Genomic DNA, 27,262 nt, shown 5'->3' with positions numbered 1-27,262 from the left:
AGAAAACAACATGGAAAAAAAAATGTATCTATGTAATTCCAACTATCTTTATCCGTATTTAAACTTGCCTGCTGGGGTGGACGGGTAATTCTCCCTGAGTTGTATCAAACTATGTGGCTAATCATCTGTTTCTCTTTGGGCATTCGGAGGTGGCCCTTTCGTTGTCCGTGCATGAGGCATTTAAACACAAGAATTTGGCAATAGCACATGAAGGAACAGCCCTGACTCAGCTGGGAGGGGAGCCACGCGAGGTACACGTGAAAAATACACTTATAAACTGAAAACACAGGAACTAAAATCAAAATCATTAAAGCACACGAGAGTCCTCCCATCTCCAACCCCTGACAGTCATAGGAAAAATAGTCATCTGTAGACGTCGAGCTGTTTTACAGCCAAAGGCGTGTTGTCCCCCGCTGTCAGCGGGCTGTGCCCGTGGTCACCCCGGCCTGGCTTGGCCGGGGCAGCTCCTGGTGCCATCCCCGGTGCCACCCGTCCGGGGGCCGCGCGATGAATCAGCCCCAGGAATTGATCCAGGGTATAAATAACCTTTTTCTTTGTCTATTTTTTTGTATGTGTGTGCGGGGGAGGGTTATTTTTAACGGGCTGGGTTCCCTGAGCTAACGCGCAAAGCATCCGCAACGGAGGGGGTGGCCCAAGGAAACGGGCTGTCCCTGCTGCCAAAAACCACATCCCGGCTCCCCTCTGCTGCCACTTCAGGCTGGGGTCAAGGCTCCGAGCATCTCCAGGTAGTCAGGGAGAACCTCCCCAGCTGCTCCAGCCTCCCTAAAGTCACCAAGAGAAGAAAAATCGCTTGGATTTTTTTGTTTTTCTTACTGGTTTATAGTGGTGTACGGCAGGTTTTATGCTGGTGTAATCCTTTCCTCCTGACCTACACCAGCGCGATGGCAGAGAGAAGCGTTAGGCGGATTATTTTGGTTTTAGTGCGCTGCAGGACGAAGGGCTGGGTTTGAGTCCGGGATGTTTTGCGGGTCTCCGCTGCCGAAGGGGGTGTCCCAGTGGTCCTCCCACCCTTGCTCCAAGCCCCCTGACAGCTCCAGCTCGGGAACGGCAAAGCCAAAACATCAGCGGCTCCGAAGCACCGGGGCTTTATGAAACCTGCCGAAGGCGAGGGCTGGCGGCTGATTAACCCCGGGGATCTGGCCCACAGGTTTTTGTCGTTTCACTTGCAGCGAGGGATCAGCATTTCCAGTGTTGTCTGGTGTCAGGTGTATCACATAAGAGTCTCGTTATCTGTGTTCACTTCAATAGCAGATGTGAACGTGTATAAGCTTGTGGAAACGGCATACTTGTAAATGTATAAAATAACCTGGGTTTTAGCCTGCACTGATATTACATTCTTTATGAACTGAAATCAATTTAATATAAGCTGTTCTTTCTGTTCTCATGTTGGGTACGTACCTGTGTAATGAAAGAACAATGGTATATTGGTTAAATCTATGGAATTTATGTTATTGTCTGAAGTTATGGCTAGAATAATGAGCAGTTATTTCAGCATTTCTGTTGCACTTTTAATGAGTCTATTATCAGTTGCACAGACGGGGTGGATAAATGGGACCCAACGCTAACACATATGTTAGAAATGCCCAAGGCAAGCCCTGACTTGCAGGTCTGGATCTGTACAAAACGTGCTCAGAAATCGCTGCCTCCGTTGCCAGTTTGTTTCTGCCTCTGCCCACTGGAGCTGCCGCCCATTCCACGCCGTCCCGGGGCTGGGCATCCCGCCAGGATGTCCTCCACACCCGGTGGGAGCGTGGACATGGAGGTGCTCCTCAGCGTTGGCCATTGTCCCCAACTGGCTGCAGTGGGAGAGGCGTATCATGGCGTTGTCATGGCAGTGCTCTCGTTCAATTTAACCACCCGGCCACGCAAGTGGGGACCACAGCCCTCGCCACTGTGGCAAAGCTCTATTTCCATAGTGCCCTTTCTGAGCCAAACCCTTCCTGCATGATTCGGACGATAGGAGTCCTCTCCTTTCAGCCTGCAAGGGGTTTGCGTGGAAGCTCTCGTTTACACTAATGGGCATTACATGCACAGAGGTAAATAGACCCATAAATACATTGCTAACAAAATCCTCAGAACCAGTATTTTTTATCGAATTGAAATACCGCAGCAGCGTGGTTGTCCTGTAGCCCCCACAACCTGACTCCGCATTAGCCACGGGAGGATTCCAGCTTTTACTGCTTTCTAGGAGTTTTCGGAGCTTCCCCCCCGGTGGAAATGTTCCCATTACAAACCAAACTCATCGCAGGAAGAAGCAGCTGGGACTCAGGAGGTGACAGCAACCTCCCGTTCCCCTCCGTGCTTCCTGCCATGGCCACCATCCCCTACCAGGGGCTCCCGCTGCGTCATCGCTAATGACCTGATCTGCCTGTTTTATTAGAAGACCTTAGAGGGGGACATGGGACACGTGGGAGGGAACGTGCCGACCTTTTCCAGTGTAATAACAGCAAGCTCGGAACTGCTTTGGCCCCCAGAGGACCCTCTTGGGGATGGTTACGTCTTGTACAACCCCATGAGCTGGAAGGGCCCTCGGAGGAACAGGGGGACCGTGGGGAGTGGTCATCCGGGCAAATGGAAATGCTACGAAAAAGAAGTCAGTGGTGACGTGAAAGGGGCAGGAATATGCCCTCAGGGTAACAGGAGACTCAAATTAGATTTGTTCTCAAAGGGGGAAAAAAAAAAGGTGTCTTAATTTCAGCCACGCTGGGAAGAGAGGGAGAAGCCCAGAGCCTGGTTTCAGCGGCTGTGGTCGGGGACTGCAGAAGTGGGGATCTGGTCTGGTAGCACTTCGTTTTCTCCTGATTTTCAGTGATACAGCGAGGCTCACAGTCCCCCCAGTTTCTTATGGGGAGAAAGGATACCGGGTAGGTGATTTCCAGGCTTCTATGAAAGGATTAGAAAGCATAAGTAGCAAAAGGGGAAAAGATTAAAATAATATTTGGGTGGTCTGTCACACTGCATGATGATTTCTACTGCAAAGAAAAAATCATTAATGACTCTTAATGAAACGTATGTCCAAACAGCCATTTTTGGGGACTAGTCTGGAGAGAGATTGACCTCCGACTTCCTGAGCTTCCCTTACATTTAATAAAAAGGCAAAACAAATATGCCAATATTAATTGTTTAACTTTTCTTGAAAGGATTATGGTGGAGGCTCCCACAGTGGAAGAAAACACCTTTTCATACAACCGATAGGGCTTTGGCAGAGGAAGATCTACTAAAAAAAAACAGGAAAATTAGATAAATTGGGAGAAGGGAGAGCGGCACAACCTGATACTAGATGAAATGGTCCCAAAAATTGACGCTTTGTGCTCCTTGGGCAGAAAGGCCCCGATGGACCCAGTGCCACGACGCCCGGGTAAAACTCCCACGCAGCGTTTGTTTGAGAGCAGGGCGGCCCCACGGTAAAAAATAACGTTTCTGGGTGTTGCTGCCCCTCCGGAGGACAAGGGCTGGCAGCCGGGTGGATGTTGTACCCCAAAAGCACAACGAATTTTTTTCTGGTTCTAAGTTCTAGAAAATTCTGTCAAGAACTGTGTCAGTGCTGCTGTTGGGGAGCGCCAGGTCCTACAGCACGAATCCCGGCGGCCACTCGTTGCTGGTTTGAACGAGGGCGTACGCGAGAGGCAACTTCTGGGGCTTTTCCTCTGGTCCAAGGAGCGAGGCAGAGCTTAGCACTCAGGCCGTCCCCATCCCCCCGCCAGCGGTGGCTTTCGCGAAGGAGAAATCCAACCAAACGGAATTTGTTGTCTTTTGGGGGACTGTGCTGATTTCCCCTACACGATGGGAAGTCCCATGCCAGGTGTAGGTTCTTTTTTTTTTCTTTTTTTTTTTTAAATTAGCTATCCACCGTTTCCTCTTTTAACTAAAAATATCTGCCTTCTGGTTCCTCTCTGGTTATTGTCCCCTCTGTCCGATAGATACCGGGGATATTCTCAGCGCTGTATCCAGCGTCGAAGGGTCTCAGATACGGGACTTGGTCGTGCAACGCCGTGTACAGGAATCTCCAGCGACTTCGGGGGCCAGGTCTGCGGCTGAGCACCCAGTGGGCGACGTGGGGATGAGACTTTCTCCGTGCAAAGTCTCCTCCCTCCAGCCCCTATTTCCCACCTGGGAATACAGGCATCCTTAATAAAAGATAATGTTTCTTTCACGGCCCCGATACTGGTCCAGCTCGTGAGAGGCAGGGTGGAGACATCATCCCGCTCCTGACAGCACCGTGGAGGCTGGAGTTTCATACCCTTCGCTATCCCCCCTGATGCTGGGAATTGAATCGACAGGCAGAAACGGACCAAAACAGGTATAATTTTAGGGTAGTCAACTTTGACAGCGCGCCTAAAAATAACTGTGCATAAAGGGTTTTTTGCGTTTGTTTATTTTTTTTTTTTTTTTTCCCCCCTGGAAGTGAAGAGTTTTATTTGACTTTGTGATCTAAAAGTTTTCCAGTAGTCGGGAAAGCCTGTTCACCCGTACGCGTTGTCTCTCTCTCCTCCTGTTTTTTCCATTATCATCATCATCCTTTGAGGGCTGCGTGGATCGGGATAGTCAGGGTCCTGCCGTGTGGGGGGGATGCCCAGGGGGTCAAAGCCGCGCTGTGCCGGGCGAGCGAGCACCCGGCTGCGTGGGAAGGGTTAAACTTCGTGCCGCAGCTGCAAAGCCCAATTTCTTTATTTCCTGTTAATGACATTATTGCCTACATAAAACCATTGAAACATGTTTCTTTCATTTGTTTAATTTCAAATTCTGAGCACACTAGCTGGAAACTATGTTTAATAGTTAAACTCAAAACATTTGGATTTCCTTTCCTCGCTGAGATTTGCAGCGAGTACACTTCATACTTAGTTGAGTTTTTAAGCAACCATTTTTACACAGCTATAGAAGCCAGCCAGAAAACAAAAAGGATTATATTGCAGAATCAAATCACATCAGTTCAGGCTAGTAACACATCATATATTTCACTTCCTCCGCAGTCGTGCCAAGATACCACCAGGCCTGACTCGTTACCAAGCTGGCCACGTTCTCTTCCAGGGGCGTCCAGCCTCTGCAGAACGAGAGCCAGCACACCCCGCTTGCTCCGGGCACGCGGAAGGACTTCCCTGAGCGTGCATGGAAAAAATGTTCCCCTTTCCATGAAAATATAGGATGGAATCTACTTCAGGCCTTGCTAGCACTGACGCTTCCATCACCTCCCCGTGTTTCTCCTACGTCCTCCTGCTGGACCTCACCAGTGCCAGGTTCTTGCTTCCAAGCACTCCCTGGGTGAGGGTGAAGTGGGGGTGCAGAGGAGGCAGGGTGAGTGCACGTGTAGGTGGACCCGAACCACCTCAAATTCAAAGGGAAGTCCTTAAAGTCCTTAAATCGGAACCCGTTGGGCAGATAAAGATCCAAGCTGCCAGAGACACGTTGTCTGTTGATGCTTTTAGCGAACTGCCACAAACTCTGCAAGGGGCAGGGGGAATTTAGCCCTCTCAGGGTGATGGACGCCTACAAGCAGTTGTGTAAAGCTTGACTGCTTGCGTGGTGGAGTGTCTGAAAGTCACTTTGTAAGTGCTCACGCGATTACTGCATGGAGAGCCCCGATGAAAACTGGGCTTTAAACCGCTTTAGATTCAGATTCTCCTTGGCACGTGTATCCTATCTATGAAGCAAACCCAGAATCAATATTATGCCCAGCAGGAGCAGTGAGCAGAGATGGAGCAAGGAATGGGACTCTCTAAGGAGTTATCACCTGGGCCTCACAAGAGGGACACGCTCAGGGCCTCGCGTCACGGCTATGTCCCCGGTAGCCACAGCAGTGCTCGATTTTCCATCCGAAAAATCCGTACTTGACTAAAAAAATTCATTAGGGCTTAAACGTTACCTTCAAGGGCAAAATTTCAGCTCCATGGTTGCCCAGCAGACCCTAGCCGTGGGGTTTGCACCCCTTATTTCCATCCCAGTGGTGCCCATCCAGGCAAGCAGTTGCCCATCGGAGCAGTCTTGTAGAGCTGGTCTCCTACCAGCTCCTTACACGAGAAGCTAGCAGAGACGCAATGGCTCCTTCGTGCACAGTGAGGAAAGGGGTTGTGGAAAAAATGTCGTGGGAAGTTGGTCATAAATATCCTCATTCGCCTCTTTTGCCCCCACCCTCTTTCCAATCACTATTCCGTGCAGGTGAAGGAAGCAGTTCAGAAATGTTAATAGATAGCAAAGTGCTTATGTGTGTTTTATCAGCTCTCGTAGAACGGTTAATGCTGATACGGTGCCCCTTTTAAGTCTAAAAAATCTGGCCAAGCGTGTGCAGATAGCAGGGAGTGAGCTGAACAAAACATCAAGGAAAAAAGTCTGTAGGGGGGAATGGAAATGTTAAAAGGATTATAGGAAGAGAAAATGTATCAGACTTATCTGGCAATGCTCGGTAACAAAAGTATGTCGGTTTATGAAATGAACTTCAAAACCCATAAAACTAATTGTGTGTTTTCTTGTCTTATTTTTGAGTATCTCTGGCAGTGCTTTTTTTTCCCCACTGCAAAAGTGTATCTGCATGCGGATAATACTCTCTCCTTGCAGTATATAGAGAGGTTATACAGAGGATCGGTTTTATACCTCTTAAACTAATGATGTTAAAACAATTTATGAAAAAAAAAGGGGGGGGGCAGGGGGAGAAAGGAAGAATAACTTCAAAGGTTCACATGTGGGTTGCAAACCTCTCATGTCTTCTGTATACAGGGCCTTCCTCTTATTTTGATCAAGACTGTTCCCAGCACTTCTGTTGAAATACTCGCGAGCCTTTGATCTCGTTATCAACATGACCACCAGTGAGAGCACCGCCGCTCGCTGAGCGTGTGACAGGGCAGGTGACGTCAGGCCCCGGCTCTGACTAACGCCGCTTTTGGGTCGAGAGCGCGCTGTCGCGCGGGTCCTCCTTGGCCTGCGCTTATCACAGAGGGGTCTTTCCTGCCGGGAAAATGATTTATATCCCAAGACTCCTGCCCACCACGGCTGTGCATTTTGCCGAGGTGGGATGAGTAAATAGCGCTGCTCACCCTCCCCTTGCCTGGGGAAGGGATGGAGCGGGGAGCCGGGAGGGGACAGCTTGGAGGGGCTTGGGGGGGAATTGGCCCCATGTAGGGGTGGGCGAGAGGTGTGCACGGAGAGGAGGGAGCTCAGCGTGCTCCTTTCATCTTTCCTCCGTATTTTCCGTCTATGTCTGTGTGATCTCACTGTAGTTTTAGCAGAGGAAGCGCTTGTGAGTTGCATTAGTAAAACCAGTGTCCTCTGCCCTGAGCGGTGGGGGCCGGCCGGGCGGGGGGTGCCATCTCTCGGCATCCTCACTGCTTTGGTGTTGTCCACAAGGAAGGCGCTTCCCCGGCCCTCGGCATCTCCCTGCGCACAGCGGAGGACACCGACTTTGACCTCTGGTATAGGACTTGTAGTTCACGAAAAGCGCAAACTAAAATTCAGGCATTACTATTCTTATTATTTGCTGAGGCTGTTCGATTGGAGCGTGCTCCTCGTACCGCTGTCGTCGCCACAAGGCTGCATAGAGGGAAGAAGAGAGGAGCCCCGGCGTAGTCCTCAGAGCCTTAACTTCCCTGGCGCTTGACCTGGTTTTCTGCAGGAAGACAAACCACCTGGAGACGTCTCTCTTGGAGCAAGACACCAGCGAAACGTCAGCCTTGTGGGTAGAGGAGGCAGTGATGGAGCCGGGTCGGTTGGGTGCAGCTGGGGCAGGACGGGGCGTTGCGTTCCGAGCCCGGTGAGCGTGGGCTGGGGGCGATGCTCTGAGACCAGCACTCCAGTCCTTAATGGCTCCCACTGCTTTTTTCTTTCCGACATTTTTTTTATTACCTGCTCTAAAAAAGTTCCCCCCTCTCCCCCCGAAAAAAATAAAAAATTTCTTTATTTTGTAGCTTCACTGTGAAGTGACTCTTTTCATCTAAAGTTATTCCTTTTTGGTACCACGATCTGACTTCAAGCTTCTTTGCGCTGCCTGTGAACGTGCTACATTAAATAGCAGCAAGGAGGGGACGCGTCTGGCCTTTGCAGCGGCGCCGCGAGGGCACCGGCACGGCCGGGGGACGCTACTTTGTACAGCTCTTTGCAGTCATTTTCTCACACGTTTACTGAATTTTTATCTAAAATGCAGAAGGGCCAACAAATACAATATAAATAGTTAATTCTCCTTCTGTTCAGCCTGGGAATTCAGATTCAAGTTTAGACTGGAAAATCAGAAGGAAATTCAAAGATACTCTGCTTTCTTGATGACTGCAGCTGCTACCTGAACACAGAGATTCCCTGTAGATCTGCGAACAAGGACTTCCAGAAACTGATAAAGATGAAGAAAACTCTGGAAGACCTTCTTGTACCTGCCACCGCCTGCCTAGTTCATCGGATTGCTTTCAAATCTCAGGCACTACGTGACTCTTCCCTGTTGGCAGGAGGAGAAAATAGACTCCCTGACTGGACATGCCGAAAATGAACGGGGCCACCGCGGCTTTGGGGAGGACAAACCGCTCCACGGGCACTTCCACACAAAGCCACGTCCCCAGGGGCTTGCCCTCCTCTCATTTTGTTCCCAAAGCATCCCTTTTTGGTGACTGCCGTAAAGAGGAGGGTGGGCTAGGCAGGTCTTTGGGTGGGCTGCTCTTACGCACGCACGGTCCCAAAGGATGCGGTAAATGAAGAACCCGGCTCAGGAACTCCCAGGGCATCGGTGCAGGGCAGTGGTGTTGCACAACGGGACCTGCAGAAAACTAGCTGGTTAAATGCCATTTTTATGAAATATAATGAATGATACTTAATGAGATTTCCTTCCAAAGTGGAAAAGTCCAAGGCTTTCAGCCTCCATCATAATGGCTTAATTTTCTGCGCTATAGGAGTAAGTGGGGCTCAGCTTTTTATGCCAACATCGTTTCAAAGCAAGTTCAAGGTATCAGTACCAGGAGGTGATCAACCAGCTCCTGGTGGTTGGAGGTCCTGGGCTGGAGGTCTTCTCACCGTCACCATCGCAAGGGGCCCAGGGGACACAGGAAAGGATCCTTTTGTGTGGCTCAGTGGCATCTGGCACAGTGGCATGTCGATACTTGGCATCATCAGCAGCAAAACTAATAGTAATTCTCATAATCCGTAACTGCTTGTTGTGCCTAGAAATGGCTTTTACTGCTCAGCTCATGGCTTTGGCAGAAAGTTTGCTTCCCGTGCCCAGTGGTAGCCATTCCCAGGCCTGAAAACTGTGTAATTGGGCAGCAACAGCAAATTATTACACGTTATTTCATATTATTAGCCCAGGTTGACCAGTCCAGGCGCCCAGCAATATGCATGGTTAGCTCCTCGCCACTGTGCCGGGCGCTGGGATGCATCCAGCCACCCCAGAGCTGATGAAATCCCAGCTTCAAAGGGTGCCACGTCCAGGGCCACCGTGATGCGCAGCTTCACCGGTGTTTTGCTTGTCATCTCAGTGGAGACGGTGGTTTGAGCAGGGCCTCGAGGAGAGCAAGAAACGGGGAGCTCTTGAGCGCGGGGTGAAGCCGAGCACCGTGTTTAGCCGGGGTGCAAAGCCGTTGGTTTTTCAGTGGCGCACAAAGAGAAGGCGGCTTGGGTGGGAAGGGAGATGCGCGGGTTTGCGGCCGCGACTCTGCTTTCTGTCCTCCCATTTAGGATCAGGTCAAGCCCCTGGGGTTGGGGTTTCCCAGCGTGCTGAGGTCCCGTGCGCCCCGTCATTCCCTTGGGGTTTCACCGCAGGGTCCCCCCCTCGCTGCGGAGCCGCCGGGGGGCTGGCAGGGCAGGAGGGACCTGGGGAGGCTGGTGGGGACGAACCTTGGTGGCGGGAGCAGGGTCCGTCCTGGCTCTGTTTCCTGGGGCTGTGGGTGGTTTTGCCCGTGCTCGTGTGCCCCCACAGGGGGTGGTGGGGGGGCTGGTCCAGTGACGTGGGACATGGTTTAGTGGTGGCTTTGGCAGTGTTGGGTGGTTGGACTCGATCTTAAAGGTCGGTTCCCACCTAGACGATTCTGTGATGCACAACTTTGCTGTATTTCCCAGGAGATGCCGTAAATGATGTTCAGGCACCCACAAATGGAAGGTGCCATTTTTTTTGCCCTCTGGCATTGCCACATGCCCGGCCCTGCCCAGCCGCTGTCACCTCCCTGGCTCCTGCACACAGCAGACCCCACAATCGAGGGCAAGCGGGCTCATTTTCCAAAGCTTTTTCCTAGGAAAAAGTGGGATCGTGGGGTGCTGATCCTGGGGGACAGGAGACAGGGGTCTCCTGAGGTGGTGGTGGCCGCAGCGGTCCCTGCCCAGGGGCTTGAGGAGCGGGGGGACGGGTACAGGGGGTCTTCTGCTGACCTGTAGAAGTGCTTTCAAGAGCAGGGCTTGATCCCAAAGTCTTTGCTCGGGGATATGGCAGAGAGAATCCCCTTGGGGCCTCTGGAAGGACTTGCAATCTAGGGATTAATAATATAATAATGATCAAAACGAAGCAGAGCTCGACTTCAAAAGCTCGCCTTGCTCTGGCGTTACCCTCCACCCCGGTTTGAGCTCCGCGACGGCTCACCGAGCCCGGCCGCGTTCTCTGCGCTCCCGTCCGCGGGCAGCGGGGCCGGGGGGGCCGGGGTGGGCGATGCCAAGGCGGGGGGGCAGAGCCCAGCTCGGCCCCGCCGAGCCCCCCCCGGCCCCGTCCAGCCTCGGGGAGGAGGGCAGGAGGCGCCTTGGATCCGGAGGGCAGGTTTGGGGGCCAATCCCTAATTAAAACCTTTTGTGCGAAGTTAAAAAAACTCCATTCCGTGTCTGTTTAATATTTAACAGATGGGGGGGGAAGATGTGAACACAACTGCAGACGGCGTTTTGCTGGTGTGCCAGTTATATTGCAATCAGATATTGTTTAATTAGTATGCAGAGCGAAAACATGCCTTCGGATTATTATTAAAAAAAATAATTAATAATAATATGGGGACCCGCCCCGTTTTTTCCCTGGGATGAAAACTTTTCGCCAAGTTTTGATGCCTGGGAGTAACCTCCCGCTCTGCAGTACCCCGGCTGGCCAGGGCAAGAGGCTGCGCCGTGCCGGCGCGGAAGGGCGCGGAGCGGCGCGGAAGGGTGCGCCTGCCCCTTTAAGGCGGCGGCGGCGGGGCGGGGGGCGGTGGAGCGGCGGCTGCGATCGCTTCCCTTTGATAAGGTCCTGGCAACTCCGTAGCCGCTCCCGGGATGCCGAGAGGCGGGGGCAAAAATAAAAATAAAATAAAATAAACCCTCCCCAAATATATATATATATACAATTATTTTCCTCACGAGTGGGGAACCCCCACCCCACCACCCCCGGGTAGAAGCTTGCCCCCGCGCACTCCTTGCACTCCCCGCGGGCGAGAGCACCGGGCGGGGCAGGGGTTCCTCCCCCCCCCCCCCCCCCCCCAGTTTCTTCTTTTTTATTTTTTAATTTTTTTGGGCCTGTTTTTTTTTGGGTTTTTTTTTTTTTTTTTTTTTTTTTTTTCTGAGGGTGTGTGTGAGAGAGAGCGTGGCGGGCGGCGCGGAGCCGCGCTACCGCCCTTGCAGGACCGCTCCGCCGGCCTGCGCTTTGATGCGCGCAGCGCTGGCGGGGAGAGCCCGGGGGGGGGCGGGGAGGGGCGGGGGGAGGAGGAGGGAGGGGGAGGAGGCGGGGGAGGGACCAGCGCTTTTGTATTTAAAATAAATAAAATAAATAACCAGGGGAGGGAGAGGAGGGAGGCGCGGATCGGAGTGGGCTCCTTCCCTCGCAGCGCCCCCCCCTCCCGCCCCCCCCTTTCCCGATGCTCTCCGATGCGGTTGCACCGCCGGGGAGGAGGAGGAGAGGAGGAGGAGGAGGAGGAGGAGGAGGAGGAAGGACAGCGAGGGGCGCGGGGGGAGCGGGGCCAGCCTGCGCGCTGCCGGCGGCGGAGAGCGGCGGGGCCGCGGGCGCGCAGCGAGCTCCGGCTCCGCGGTGAGTGGCAACTTCGGGGGCAGCGGGCTGCTTTTTTTTTTTTTTTTTTAATACGGATTGTTTTAAAGATTTTTTTTTTTTTTTTTTTTGCCTTTGGTGTGCGCGCCGTGCGGTGCCCGCGCTGCGCGGGCGCGCTGCCGCCTCCGCGGGCGCGGCTGGGCTCGGCTCTTGCTCGGGGCTCGGAGGATCCAAGTCGCTCCGGACTTTTCCCCCCCCCTCTCTTTTTCCTCCCCCCGCCCCAGCTCCGACCTCTCTCCTCCCAGCCCGTCGCCATTTCTGGAGCAGGTTTTTTATTATTATTATTATTATTATTATATTATTATTATTTTGCACGCCGCTCCAGCGCCGGGAAGCCCGGCCCGCGGGGGTCGGCGCCGCCCGGGGGCTGCCCCCACCTCCGCCCCCCCTTTCGGTGCTTCTTTCTATTTGATTTCCCTCTTTCCGGAGCCGGGTTTGATGGCTCGGGGGGGGCGCGGAGGGGCGCGGAGCCGCCCGCCCGGCCCGGGATGCCCCGCTGTGCCCAGGTACGCGCCTTAACCCGCGCCCCCCTTGGTAATTTTTTTTTTTTTGGGGGGGGGTGGGGGGAGGTGGGTGTCCCTGCTTCAGCATCTGGTTTCCGCAGAGAAGCGCCCCAAAAAGCCCCCCGGGAGGGACGGGTGTGCGGGACCGGTCGCCCCCCGGCTGCGCGGTGCTGCTGGGGGCGCGCAACGTGCGCGCTGGAGGAGGGAGAGGGGCTGGGGGGGGTGCGGAATGGAAACCAGATGCCGGGGCAGGGACGGCCGGTGCTGCCGGGAGCTGTCGGGGGTGGGGGGGCAGCGATATTCCCCCCCCCCCCCCCGCTCCCCAACCCCGCTAAAAGTGCGCCGGGAGTTCAGCGGAGCGGATCCGATAGTCGCGATCGGGCTGGCGATAGAGCCGCGCTCCCTCTGCCCGGCCTTTCTCTCTCTCTCTCCCCCTTTCTTTTTTCTTCTCCTTTTTTTTTTTTTTTCCTTCCCCCTGAATGTGAAGAGTTGAAAAGCCTGTTTACTTTTTGTCTTTGATGTTGGGAGGATCTGGTTTTGATTAGATCAATACTCCTTTTTTCTCTTCTTCCCCCCCCCCGCCCTTTCTCCCCCCCCCCTTCGCAGAGAGGAGGCTCAGCCGATCCCCCGCTGACTGCAGGCAGCGGCAGGCAGAGGAGCAGGCAGCTCCCGCAGCAACCGGCAGCCCCTCTTCCCCTCCCCACGCCGGGGCTCCGGAGCCATGAGCAGCGCCGTGGTCCTCGCCCACCTCCCCGACCCCAGCAGCAGCTTCAGGGAAGACGCCCCCCGACCCCCTGTCCCGGGGGAGGAAGGAGAAGCGCCATGTCCCCAACTCGCCAACTCGTTTCTCCCCAAAAGCCAAAGCTTCAAGGCCATGCCGGTGCCTCCTGCCCCGCGGAGGAATGAGAACGGGCTCGGGGAGCCGGAAGGCAGCGCATCTCCAGACTCCCCCCTGGCCAGATGGACCAAATCCTTGCATTCCTTGTTGGGAGATCAAGATGGTGCCTATCTTTTTCGGACCTTCCTGGAAAGGGAAAAATGTGTGGATACCTTAGACTTCTGGTTCGCCTGCAATGGCTTCAGGCAGATGGACCTTAAGGATACCAAAACTTTAAGAGTAGCCAAAGCTATATACAAAAGGTACATCGAGAACAACAGCATCGTCTCCAAGCAGCTCAAGCCTGCTACCAAGACCTACATAAGGGATAGCATCAAGAAGCAGCAGATAGATTCGATCATGTTTGATCAGGCGCAGACTGAGATTCAGACTGTGATGGAGGAAAATGCTTACCAGATGTTTTTAACTTCTGATATATACCTCGAATATGTAAGGAGTGGAGGAGAGAATCCCGCTTACATGAACAGCAATGGACTGGGGAGCTTAAAAGTTGTCTGTGGCTATCTCCCGACCTTGAATGAAGAAGAGGAATGGAGCTGTGCAGACTTTAAAAACAAAATCTTGCCTTCGGTAGTTGGACTATCCAGCAAGACGTTGAGGGTTACGGCGAATGTCAGAGCTACGGAAACGATCGAGAACGGATACAGGTAAGGGAACCCCTGGAAATTGTGCTTTGTTTTAACTTTAAGGACTTTGGGAGGGCTTTTCGGGAGGCTGGTGGTGGGGCGTGCTGGGGAGCTGGCAGGGAGGACGGGCTTCCCGTGGGGCTGGGAGCACGGGAGCTTCCCTGCACCCCCAAACACTGGAATTTGGGGGGTGTTGGCTGGGTTTGGGGTTTTTTTCCCCTCTGTACAGAGGAAAACAAGATACTGTGGTGTTATGCCCTATTGGCTCTTTCAGTTCTCTTATAGATCAAAAACTTCATAGCAACTATGTCCTCCGGACATACGTTAATTGTTGGTTCAACTTTCAAACCTATTAAGAGGAGTAGTAGAGTGGATCATATAGACGCATGAATAATGTAACCTGCTAGTTCCCCAGCTCCACCATCAACCAGTGTTTAACTATGTTGGTTGTGTGGGAAGCAATTGTGCGGTCATGGAGGAGGAGATGTATGCACTTACTACATCAGACTCTGCAACTTGCACAAAATCTGCTTTTATTTTGACCGTGTGCCTGTGATGTACAGCCTCTCCCATCGCGTTGGGTGTTGGTATCGTGTCAAAGCCATTTAGGATGGCTTTGAGCCAATGCGTACAGGAGGATACTTCAAATTGGGTACTTAAGGTAATGGAGACATTCCAGGTAGAGGGTAGCAGTAGGTCCTTGGTGCTCTCCAGTAGATTTTTTTGGTGCTCTCTCGTTGGCCGTGTGCTTAAAGTTAAACTTTTTAAACTGCGGTTGTGTCTAGCGGCAGCTTGTGAGGATGTGGGGAGCGTTGTGTGGTGGCAGGGTTGTCTTGTGCCCTTGGCCTGAGGTGCATCTGTGTTGGCGAACCCTTCTCCTTTGTTGGAAATGGTGGTGGCACGGCAGTGCGAGGGTGCAGAAAGTAAGAGCCATCTCGAAGTGAAGGGGGGGATGGGAAAGAGAGTCTCTGATGAGCAAATGATGAGTTGTATAATCCTCTGAAAATGTATTCTTTCCTCTCCCCACCCTTGCCATAAATGTGGATTGTTGAATCAGGGCTGAGAGGAGAGGGCTCTGCTGGCAGATGGGTGCTCTCCTCTGCTGGCCCAGGAGGCTGGGGTTTGGTATGGTGAGTGTTTGACATCTCGTTTACAGGAATTTTGAGAGCGTGTCTGTGATTCATGGACATCAAAGGGCATCGGGCTTCTCCTGGGGAGGCTTTGGTGGAGGCGTCCTCCTCTCCTGCCCTGCGGAGAACTTCCAGCTGTGCCGGGCTTCCCAGTACCGGGAGCTGGGAGGGTCCTCTTGCCCGTGAGGGAGCTGTGGAGCCAGAGGCCTCTCTGGTCCGTTCCCTCTCCTGGAGGGGTGGTGGGCGTGGGTGCAGGCAGGAGGGATGTGCTTCGTCCGGCGTGGCCTCTGGACCTCTCCTGCTGGGGGCTGCACCGGGGGGGCACTCGCTGGCAGCTGGTCTGTGGAGGACTTGGGCTTTGGGATCCTCATCTCCTGCCTGAATGTTGCTGTCTGAGCATCTGCTGTTCTGCAGAACCTGGTTTGAACTGCTGCCCTTCGCTTGCTTTCCAGGAGGGGGATGTTTGATGCTTTTATCTCTCAGCCTTTGTTGGTATTCAGCGCTGGAAGGGTTTGGCTGTAATGTTCTACCAGAGCTGCAGGCCCTGCTAAAAACCCACATGTGCCTTGTCCAGGAGAGCTCTCGCAGAACGGTGGCTGCTTGCCTGATTAGTGCTGGGTTGGTTTTTTTTTCCCCTTTTCTTTTTTTTTTTCTTTTCTTTTTCGTCTGGGGATTAATGCAGCTTGCTCCTCACATGTCAGATCTACCCTCCTAGGACATTAGGTGGTGCATTTTGCTTTGATCACCTTCTGTTGAATTTCCAGGAGCTTTTGCTCTCCATGGGGCCAGGAGATCTCCATGCAAAGAGAGGGAGGTCAAGCTGAGATGCTTCTCAGTTCCTCCCCGAGCTATCCAGTTGTGAAGCCAGTTGTGCGTGCATGTGCTAGAAGCTGATGAGCATATGGATGGGTTATCTCTCATCACTCGGCAGTTAGGATTGCGTTTAGGATTGGAGCTGAAGCTCGCACAAAGTCTTTCCTGGTGAGTGGCCAAACCACACCTCCCTCCTCATGTGCGCGATGGAATTAAAGAATTTCTGCTCAGTGTGTTACGGTTTTGAAGCGCTCGTGCAGGCTCTCGCCACTCGTTTCGGTGGGTTTCAATGTGATTATACCAGCGCAAGCCGGGACACCTGATGGCAGGAGCAGAGCAATCTGGGGCCAGCCCAGTGTTTGGATGGGAGACCACCTGGAAATCCCAGGGCACGGAGTCACGGCCAAAAACACGGCAGACGGGAGACCGCAGAAACCGTACGAGTTGAAAGACTTCGGCCCCAGCATCAGTGATGGACGTGAACAGAAGTCAAGTGAAAACACAGTGTTTGCACCTGGCTGCAAAGCAGGCGTCTGCAGGCAAACTGCTGGTTGCCTATTGGGAGCCCTAATACAGGGTTTTGGGTTTTTTAAAATGTAGGACCTCCCTCTTGTCCTTCAAAGCGACTCCCCTCCCCTGTAGGTTGTGGTGTGGTTAAAACTGGCCTCCCCGCGCTGCGCTGGACCTGGCCCCGTGCTCCAGGAATTCCAGCTATTATTTATATGCACTTCTAAATTTATCACGCGCGACTTTGTGTACACAGAGCGGGCTTCTTCCTTTGCAGTGCCACTGGGTAACGTGGTTTTGTTCGGTCCAAGGTGGACTCATCTGCCTCCCATTAGGCTCTTAACATCAGCGGGAATGGCCTTGCTTTGGGAAGGCTGGGGCGTGCAGATGGCCTTCTGCCGGCTCCCAGCGCTTCCTGGCCTTTGAAAGGACCTGCCGGTGGAGCTCCTTGTGTGTGAAGTTATTGGAACCAAGTTTGGCTTCAATTATCAAAGTAAATGATGCCATTGTAAAGCTATGCTCCAAGCAGTGTTCTACAATTAGAGCATGGAAGCAGTGATTAACATAGTTTTGTTAAAATATACTTTATTTCCCCCCCCCAAGTCTGTGCATGCCTTTTGTTTTCTTTCTTTTTTTTTTTTTGTGTCTTTAAACCCATGATTGCCCAGTGATGTTTGTCCCAAGAAAATACTTAATGAGATTCGGTTTTGCCTCAAAATGCTCCTTGTAGATTTTCTTCTCTCTCTGTATAAATCTGTGGTTTGAACTGCCAGAGTGCGTTTGTTTCTAAGAAACGGAGTTTGACAATAAAAAAAAAAACCCCAAAACCAACCCACACTCTGAAATTGCACCCTCATAACAGGGGATGCAACCAAGACCCCCTGAAATTTTCATGGCATTATAAGACCTCTGGTGTGCCCATCGCCTAACATAGCGTAGAGAGAGTTACATGCTGTGTGTCATCGCATCAAGATAAGAATAGGCTGAGAAACATCAGACATTCTCCTTGAAGCTCCAGAGCAACTGCTACCTGACAGCTGAGAACACTTTGCATATTGAGTTTGGAGCCGGGGTGTGTTTGTGTGCGCAGCATCTGCGGCAGGAGACCACCGCTTTCCACTGGAATTTAAAACCCTCCCAGGCAACTTGATGCAGCTGGGTGCAATTACTCTAGTAAGGTGGTTAAATTAAAAAAAAAAAAAAAAATAGAAATGAAACATAGCAAAACAGCCCCCATTGGTTTTCTTAAAGGATGTGGGGCAGTATGTTGGAGGTGGAGTGGGGGGGCTGGCTTCAAAAATTTGGGATTTTTTTTTTTGGTCTGTGAGGTGTTGGTAGGTGAATCAGTGCTGCAGTCTAGTGCTCATGGGAAGATGAGTTAGTTCTGTCCACTTTCTCTAATTATATCTTTCTAAGTGCTGTGTTTGGACACACCTCCTCTCCCTGTGCCATATTCATACGGAGCCGCTGCCTCCGCCCCCACTCCAGCCTCTCCAGCAATCCCATCTGCTGGAGGAACATGGCAGATCAGCCACCAGGGGTGACACAGCCACCTCCCGGCAAGGTGGTGGTGCTGTGCTGGGGAGTATCCTGCACCCCTGGGCTGCCTGGTCCTCTCGGATGTGGTCCCAAGACCTGAGGTGGTTTCAAATGAAACAGTTACAAGAGCTGCATCCCTTACACAGTTGACCCAAAAGCCCACCAAGGATCCAGGAAGGGTCTCTTGGACTGCACATCCCCCTGGGTCAGAGTAGAAGACGACATGGTCTTTAGAGGAACTTTTTTTGTAGTAGTAGTCAAATAATTTTGCTTTCACCCACATGTGGAATTAATCTATCTTGGAAGATTTAACTTCTTTCCTGTGGCATTCCTTACTATCTCTCTTTTTTTTTTTTCCTTTTTTTTTTCCTTCTTCCCAGATATATATTTTTTAACGTCTTGATCTCCCCATCAGAAGTGCCTTGGCCTCCTTCGGAAAGGAATGCAGCCCCGGCTGGGCTGAATACCTGCCTGCAGCCAGCCCCGCGCCTCTCATACCAGAGAGGCCCATCTTCCCCACCATACTTCCCCCTCCTTTTTTTTTTTCTTGTTTTTCAAACTTTTTTTTTTTTTAAAAAAAAAAAAACTTAAGCCTTTGAGGAGGCTGGTGCTGGCGGAGCAGGAATGCGTGGCGGCACGGGGTGCCCCGGTGGGTTGTGAGGGATGGAGAGCAGGGCGGTGGGAGGACATCACTGCTCGCTTACACCCAGCTGGTCCCCTCCGACCCCCGGGGGGGGCGGCAGGGAGGTGGAAAGCCCATTAAAAAAACCTGCCCAGCCTGCTGGCACATTCCTTAGGCCCCCAAGTCCTGAGTAAGTGGCCCTAATTATTAAAATCAGCAGTCCTTATCAGATGACAAGGCCTTTTGCTTTGATATACAAAGGCAGAAGCTTAACAACCCCGTCTTTCCCTGGAAGAGGAACAAAATGTGCACCTTAACACTCTGCTTTCAAGCCTCCCTGCATAATCCCCTTATCGCCTGCTGAAGATATGTATATTGATCCTGGCTGGGAAGTTGGAGTAATGGGAGGTAGCGGGCAGGGGGACGCCCAGGTCCCCCCCATGCGGTGACCCTGCCACGCTCCGTCACAGCTCATGTCACTGCCCATGAATTTTTCATGCTTCTGCTCTTGGGTACTTGACTCAAGCATCCAGGCTGGGCTCTGGGTTTGCTTCTCCAAGTGAAGCCGAAGGTCTTGGTATCAGTAACCCACATGCCCATTAATACAACCTGCTGCTCCTGTCCTCATGTCCCCCATCCTCCGCTTCCCCACCCAATTCTACGCCCAAAAGTTGAACAAGTATGAGGTTCTCCTAAAAACTGGGCCTTTTTATTGCGTATTTTTATAATGCCAGGAAGATGACACCCATCTTTGTGAGGCCAAGCCTGAGACAGGGGATTTCAGCCCTGTCCATGCCTCCTCTGACACATGGTGGTCCTGCTCCAGTAGCTTCAGGCAGTTCTCTTGTTTTAGGCAACACAGATACCATATTGTGTATTCCCAAAGGGGCCCTAACTCCTGTCTTCAGAGTTGACTTAAGCATTTATTAGCTGGTGCCTCAATGGCTTTCAATGGGACTTGAGCTATGACCTGCATCTTTTGCCTGTTGATGCCAACAGCAAAACTCCTGCTGGCCTCAGCAGTGCAGCATCAAGCTTCAAGGACCAAGTTTTTGAAGGTATCAAAGCACCTAGAGGTGCTTCAAAGGACTTTCTAAAGTGTGCTTCCAATGTCAAAAGCAACATCTTTAAAGTTGGACTTCGGGTGCGTTTAGACAGAGCATGTCCTGGTTGCTGCTGGCCTGAGCAATGGATGGTTTGGTGCTTCTGGAAAGGTTGGGCAGCCAGTGTGCATGGTTCCCATAAGGAGAGTGCTACCATGAAACCTGTGTGCTTCCTCTAGCCCAAGACTGGCTGGTAACTGGATTTCTGTTTTGCCTGTCCCTAGGTCCTTCAAGAGGAACGATCCCGTTAACCCATACCATGTGAATTCAGGCTATGTTTTTGCCCCAGCAACCAGCGCAAACGATAGTGAAATATCCAGTGATGCCCTGACGGACGACTCCATGTCGATGACGGACAGCAGCGTGTAAGTACCTTGTGTCGGACGGGCCCTTTTGGGATGCGCCGTTGGTGACTCAGCTGCGCCGATGCACCGTGGGGGCTCACGGGAGTGATGGGTCTGGGGTCATCGCCCTGTTTCTGCTCGCCCTTGATCAGTGGCTGCCAAAACTGAGGTGTGCCCCCAAACCCAGAGGTGTCGCAGGGCATGGTGGCCTCGCTGCTCAGGCAGTCGCCGGAGGTATCGGATGGAGGAAAATGACGAATCCCTCTATTGCCATTTTGCAACTGCAGCTGAGCAGACGTGCTTTCCCCTGTGCTAATGGTGCTGCCTGACTAACCCAAGGAGCATATCTCCCCGAGCCTGTGTCTTAAGGCCAGGCTTCCTTAGCTAGTTATCAGTCATCAAAGAGGAGGAGATGACTTCCTGTAGGAAGTGCTTTCTGTAATTAAGGTTTGTCATTAATGTCAGAATGTACATTCATAGGGCCGGTGACCTGAAGGGGCAAATAGCTGCTCATCTAGTGTGGCTGGGGCAGTCTTCAAAGAGCCATTTGAATGGAGCTGCATGGATCAGGTCTGGGTGTTTCGGGCGCGTAGAGATGAGAGGCGATGCTGTGGCTGAGCCCAGGAATTGCAGGATCTGTCTTTTCCTCCTGGCTCTGCTGAGAAGTGTGCAACTGGGAGCAAGTCCTTTCACCGTTCTTCCTCGGTTTGCTTTCCCCAGCGGGAGAGAAATGGTGCTTTTGTGTCTTGTAGGGGAGACAGTAAGGCTCACTTAGTGCTCTTAAGGAGCGTTTTTTTCCACTGGGCAGAAGGCAGATGTTGCCGTTTGTGTTTCATGAGCCTCACTTAAGTACAAGTGGGTAGAAAAGCCCACCTGTAAACAGGGTGCCGCAGTCCTGGTCTTCATCTCGTGGGTGAAACTTCTCCAGTGTCTCTGTCGGACGTGTCCGGCGATTGCTGTGTACTCTGCAGAGGTTTGCATGCTGGGTTTTTAAAGTCAATAGTGCTGCGTGATGCACTACGGAAAACAGGATTTACCAAAAATCCTTGATGTGTAAACAAAAGCTTTTTTTTTTTTTTTTTTAATGCACATGTGTGTTTTGAACTGATATTATGGAAAAAAATAGTTTGTTGTCCCACCAGATTCCCTTATTGAACAATATTGGCATTAAATAAAAGAGCTGAATCATAGGGTGACTTCTTTATTTCTTCTTACTGGCTCTGGTTGTATGTGATCATGTGTCAACAGAGCATTCATTGGGTTAGTCATTTCTGGACCAGTGTAGGGTCACTTGGGATTCACAGGGCTAGGATTATACCCTCTCTTCACAGCAATGCCAATTGTAGGCCTTATACAGATGAGAGCACTGAGTGAGAAATAAAGTGCATGGTGGATGAAAGGCTTAACTGAATCGCTTTCAGCCCATTGTTAGTCCAGGGGAGCTTAGCGGGGATGAGAGGGCAGCAGCCCGCTTTGAAATTTGCTTGAACAAGTGAATAGGAGCTCCCCATAAAGCAGCGCGTGAAAGGAGCCTGCCTGTTTTTTCCTGCCGTAACAATAGCCCGCGCAGGCTGGGAGAGTTTGGGGAAGCTTGGCTGATTAAACTGCCCGCAGCTCCAGGTTGGGGGGCGGCAGGGAGGGCTTTTTGTGGGGGGGGGGTTGTGGGCAGCGGGATGGCGGAGGTTGGAGGAATATTTCCTGCTGCAGAACCGGTCCCCCGGGCATCCCCGCAGCCACGCTCCCTCCGTCCGTCCACGGAGCCGGCGGGTTGTTGGGTGTTTTTGGAAGCGGGAGAGGTAAATTGGCAGTTTTGGAGGCTGGGCTTAAAGTTAAGGCTGATGTGAAACTTCCTTTGCAGAGGCGAAGGGCTGCTGCCAAGATTGCAGTAAAACATGGGGGATTTTTTTTTTTTTTTTTTTTGCCTTTTCCTGGCACCTGGCTCTGCTGGTGCCGAAGAGGCTGGGAAGGTGTTCGGGCACAAACCCCCTGTGCTGCCATGGGCTGAGCCCCCGCGCTCGTCTGCCTGCCAGGTTTTACCCCCCCTTCCACAGAGGACCCGGGTTTATTCCGTTTTCGTCAGTGCGAATGCAAATGAGTTCTTTTGGCTTATATTGGTATCAACTGAAGAGGAAAAACTTGTTCTGGAAAAGTCTGTCAGACATAGCAGTAAAGTGAGGGTTTTTTTTAAAAAATAAATCTAAATCTGGACTGTGCTGGAATTGGGAGAGGTCTACAAATAATGCCCAATCTGCCTTTTTTTTTCTTATTATTATAGATGCCAGGGATCAGTCTGTGCTGATATATTTTGTAATAGCCACAAAGCATCATGCAAATTTATATTTCCATTACTTGATTGGGGGGGGGAGGAAAGGGGTTTTTTTTTTATTTGCTTATATCTTATTTATGGATTTACTTTGGACACAGGGGAATGCTGCTGAGCAAACTTCAAATATTACCTTATCTTACAAACCAGGCTTTTGATGTTGGCAAGATCAGAGGCTTGTTTCAGAGCCGTTGCCAAATGAAGATGGGAGTGAATGCATATGCGCATGAGTCTGATATTTCAAAGCAGCAGTAAAACTACATTCAGGTTAGGTCAGGCACATCTGAGTCAAAAGGCTAAGATAATTGGCTCAGCTTAAATGGCAGCTGACTGGGTAGAAGACTTCAAACTAGTGTTTCCCCCAGAAACAGATTGGCTTAGCCCCAGCCTGGTTAGCTGAAATGTTTATAATTAAACTCTACTATTTAGTGCCTAAACTCTGTAGCTCTTCAGCCCGCAGCTTTTAGTAGCCAAGAAAGTGAGTGCGAATGTTTGCTGCTGGAGCAAGGGGAGAGGTGGCACCTGGAGAGCTGGGGTTGACCTTGTCCTGCCCCAAAACCCCTGGCCCAGCTCAGCCTTTTCATTTCAAAGGCACCTTCTCCTGGTCGGGGGGGAAAGTGCTTCAGCATCAGTATCTCTTGCCCCTGTATCCCGCCCCCTGTATCTCTTGCCTGGCTCCAGCTCCGTCCATCTGTCCCTCCTGCAGTCAGGGATCACCCGTTGGTCACCCCTTCAACCCTGGCGTTGTCCGTTTTCCCCGTTTTATGCGGAAGGCCCAGGTTTAGACAGCACTCGTCAGCGTGGCTGTAAAAGTCCCTCCCCGTTCCCCAGGCTGATTTTCCCGAGCTGCTCCGTAGCTTTCCCATCCCAGTGAAATAACTCTTCTTTTTAAAAAATCTTTTTTTTTTTTTTTTTTTTTAATTCTGCATGTTGTTACAAGTTGTCAGACTCCTGAGAAGGCAGGGCTGTAGAAGCAGGGAGCGGGAGGTTTGATGTGGGGCTCTCCAGTGCAGCCGGAGGAGTTTTAGGGGGAAGGAGCAGCTTTGGCACCGGCCTGAATGCGGGCAAATCTTAAATAAAGTGAAGAGCCCTGCTCTTGGGTCAGCGTTGCTTTTCCTTCTCCTTTTCAAGCCACCCCGGCTGGGAACGGCGCGAGTCCCCATTCCTGCTCCATAGGCTGCCCAGGACTGTCCCTTTGGCCAGAGATGGTCCCCCAGAGCGGGGAGCTCGGGGACACCCCACAAGGAGAGGTGCTCACAGCTCGGTGGCCACAGCAGGGGAGCTGGGGACAGCATCTCGCCCTTGCAGACCTGGAGGGAGGTGGGGAGAGCAGGAGGGCTGTGGGGCTCCCTGTTGTCCCTTGGTCATGTCCGTGGGTGCCTCGTGTTGAACGCACAGACCTTCATCTGCCTCCCTGCTCTTCCCCATCTGGCCTCTTGGACTGCCATTTATAGAGGACACCTCCTCTTTAATTGAATATGTTAACGGGATTAGTCCCGTATGTATGCATGCATGTAATGTGCTCATGCTTGCATTTTTACTGCCTTTAAAATGCTTATTTTGCTCCTTATTCGCTATATTGAAGGTCTTCCCTAAGAGACCCTTATCTCAGTAAGCCGCAGCGAACAAATGCTTCTCTGAAGGTACAGATGATTTGGTTTTCACCTTAGATTTGCTTTTCCCCCATCCTCCCCCAAAGCTAAGGCATGTCATGTGCCCCAAGCCCTGTTGCCTCATGGGTTTGTGGAGCAGAAATGATTGGTGGCCACCAGCGGCTGCAGTCAGTGGCCGTGGCCATCTGTGATGGCAGTGGGTGCTGGGCTGCTTCCCCAGAAAGCGCTCCAGGGCCCTGTGTTGTGCAATAGGGACATTAGGACAATTAGCTCCTTTCACTTGTAGTGCACATTCATGGACCGTGTCTAGAGGAGGCTGATGTTCATCTTGTGACATCAAGGACTTTCTCTGCGGTCCCAGCGTGCTCTCTGTTATTGTAAAGATATTTCCAAGTTTGTTAAGATGAAGTTGTTCCAATCTTTCACTCCAAAGTGAAAGATTGCAGCTTAATCTTGCTCATTAAAACAATTTAATGGCAACTGAATGCTTTGACCAAGACCTTTACAAAGCCCGTGTGATAGCGTGCTTCAAACCTTGAGCGTGGAGCAATGGCATGTAGTCATCCTCCTCAAGGGGAGGGACCTGGTGTCTCCAGGAAGGCCTTCCCTTGTGCCTTGTCTCTGGCTGGGTGTCCAAAACATGTCGGTGCGTGTCCACCACCACTGTGGCCACAGGAGGTGGCATGAAGGGGCACCGTGCCATGTCAGCTCCTCTGGCAGCAGCGTGGGGCCACCGCTGTCTGCTCGGCCGCCGCCGTTCCTCCTTGGGCAGGAGCTATTTTCTCCGCTCAGGAGATGAGTCAGGTGTGGGGGCAGGTGGATGAAAGGGATGGGACCGGAGATCAAGGTTATTCAGCCAGTCTGAGGGAAGGGGTGGAATTAGACATTCAGGATCTCCAGGCATGCTCTTCCGGCTGTCCCCACTGTCTGTAGAAGGCCCTTTAATCCTAACTGAGGTAATTTTTTGCGTGGCCGGATGAAAACACCCTGTGTTGCCTCGAGCGGGCTGTGCAGGGGGCTGTTCCCACCGGTGCTCCTCGCCTGGTGTCTTCTCATGGCTTCCTGGCCGTGACCTGACGTGGCCAAGGGGAGCAACGTCGTGCCTGGAGGGTACGGACTGGCTTTGCCCGTGCCTTGCGGTGGCCTGCCTGTGCCAGCCAGCCTCAGGGCAGGAGAAACGTCCCAGATCTTAAGTAGGGAGCAGCCTTTTGGTGGCCATCCATCTGCAGCCTCTTCCTTCTTGTTTCCACCGTGCCAACACTCCGTGGGTGTTCCAGAGGTTGAGGAAAGTTGTGGTCTTAAGAGAGTGTTATTCGGTGGTGAAAAAGCAACAAAAATAAAGGGCAGAAGCAGAAACCTAGCATTGGAAAGGCCCTTCTGTAAGATGCCTCAGAAGTGAAGCTGATGGGATCTTTGGGCGGCTTCCCATGCGGAGTTCCTTTCAGCTTGCTTTTCAGCTTTTGCTTAATTGCTGCACATCCATGTAGATGGTGACACAGGCACTTGCCAGGCCGCCAGATGTTTGAGGCTTCAGGTGACATCCAGAGGGCTCAGCACCTCTAGGAACGTGGACCTGTGGCGTGCCTGGGTGGTTTCAGAGGTGGTGGAGAAGCGTCTTGGTTAGAGCATGGGGAGAGCCCCGACTGATGGTGACCTCTCTTCCGTGTGCAGAGATGGGATCCCCCCGTACAGAATTGGGAGCAAGAAGCAGCTCCAGCGGGAAATGCATCGGAGCGTCAAGGCCAACGGTCAAGTTTCTCTACCTCATTTTCCGGTAAGTTCAGGTGGGAGCTGCAGGGTCTGTGTTGACCATGGGAAATGCTGGGACTGGGGATGGGCACACGTGGAGGGAAGGGAGCAGGGGAGGGGGGCGTTTCCATCCCTACATGACGCCAGAGAAGAGATGCTGCTGCTTGATGTTGGGCAGGAGCCACGTGCTCTCTGCATCCTTGCAAAAACCTGCTTGTGTACAGTCACATTTTGGTCCTTCCCTGACAACGAGGTGCTAATTAGGGCTTTTCAGTGGCACTGGAGTTGTCCTCTTGGTCCACGTCCAGGCAGAGATACCCCGGTTGGGTCTAGTGAGAGCCTTGTCTCTGGCCACCACCCTGACACCTCTGCTGGTGCCGAGCAGACCGGGGCTTGGCCTCGTGCACATCGCTGGTGGCCTTCGAAAGCACACCGTCTGTAAGCTGGTGGGAAGCAGGATCTCCCAAAAGAGAGACGTTTGCAGCAGATACGTGCTTTGCTTTGAGGGGATCTGATTCGCGGTGTTGCCGTGCTCTCGAAAATTAACTCGCTGACGTGCTAATTCAGTTGACTTGCAGACTCCCGATTCCTGCAGTGAATAAACTGTTTACACAGACAAGTATAAACTTATCTTGTCTTGAGATTAATATGCTAAAATTCCTCTTTCTGCTGTCTTAAGCAGCAAGAAACCATAGATGATATTTCTGGTGGAGGGTGGGGGTGGTTTGTGTGGTTTTTCTTTTTGGTATTTTTTTCCCCCTTCCTCCATAAAGAAAGTTCTATAGCCTGAGCTTGTAAATTAGATTATTTTGTCCCAGGGCGTGCAAATCGACTTTCTCTGTAAGGCAGTGCTTTGATCAGGGACTGAATAGAGCCAGCTTGTGTAAGAGTGACAATTTCCAGCAGAGTGGCCTTTTTCTACCCTCACATCATTTCTGGAGCTAAGTGGTTGCCGGAGAGAGGCCCCACCTCATCTGGTGGGTAGTATGTGAAAGAGTTGGCAGTTCGGCTTTCTGCTTTCGGGGGGGGGAAGAGAGAGGGCGAGTGGGGGCGAGGAGTGGGGTGCGTGGGGGTGGCAGGAGGGAGGGCAGAGCCGGGTGGGTGGTTTCTTTTTCCTCTTCTTTTTTCCTCCCCTTTTCCTGCCATGTTTGCTTCTTTTGGCAGAAATTCGTGTTTTGCCTTTTTATATTCTGCACTTGATTTGGAGATGTTCCCTTTTTCCCTTGATAGATCTGCTTGAGGCAGCCAAGCTCAGCAGTGTAGCACCGCTAGCCTGCAGCAGCTTTCTTCATTTTCTGTACAAAGAGATGGAGGGGGGGGAAGAGATCTAGGACACTGTTGAGACAACACTACCTCAAAGGTGCCCAGTGTGTAGCCAGGAAATAAATTACCAGCACTTCTCTGATCTGCAACCGTTTGACTTCTTTTTTTTTTTTTCTTCTTTTTTTTTTCTCCTTTCCCTTTTTCTCCCCCATCTTATTTTTTTTAATTTCCAACTCCTTTCTGTTTATACTCACTTTA

General features: G+C 51.9%; 1 protein-coding gene across 6 annotated transcripts in view; it reads left to right on the top strand.

The window, feature by feature from the left end:
* Positions 1-862: 862 nt before the first annotated feature.
* The window catches only part of AXIN2 (axin 2), a 36,653-nt gene continuing 10,253 nt past the window's right edge, over positions 863-27,262 (top strand). For 2 of the 6 annotated variants that reach the window (XM_074608029.1, XM_074608025.1), the window contains exons 1-4: positions 11,674-12,477; positions 13,081-14,019; positions 19,937-20,077; positions 25,664-25,766. In XM_074608029.1, coding sequence (XP_074464130.1) covers positions 13,196-14,019; positions 19,937-20,077; positions 25,664-25,766 — 1,068 coding nt within the window. In that variant the 5' untranslated portion in view covers positions 11,674-12,477; positions 13,081-13,195. Of the gene's footprint in view, positions 3,826-3,941; positions 4,322-11,673; positions 12,478-13,080; positions 14,020-19,936; positions 20,078-25,663; positions 25,767-27,262 lie in introns of those variants that run through there. The other 4 variants (XM_074608028.1, XM_074608027.1, XM_074608026.1 and 1 more) reach the window with 4 other exon arrangements.

The sequence above is a fragment of the Larus michahellis genome, chromosome 14 (genome assembly GCF_964199755.1).
Source record: "Larus michahellis chromosome 14, bLarMic1.1, whole genome shotgun sequence".
NCBI classification, from domain to species: domain Eukaryota; kingdom Metazoa; phylum Chordata; class Aves; order Charadriiformes; family Laridae; genus Larus; species Larus michahellis.
This window is presented reverse-complemented; position numbering and strand designations above follow the sequence as displayed.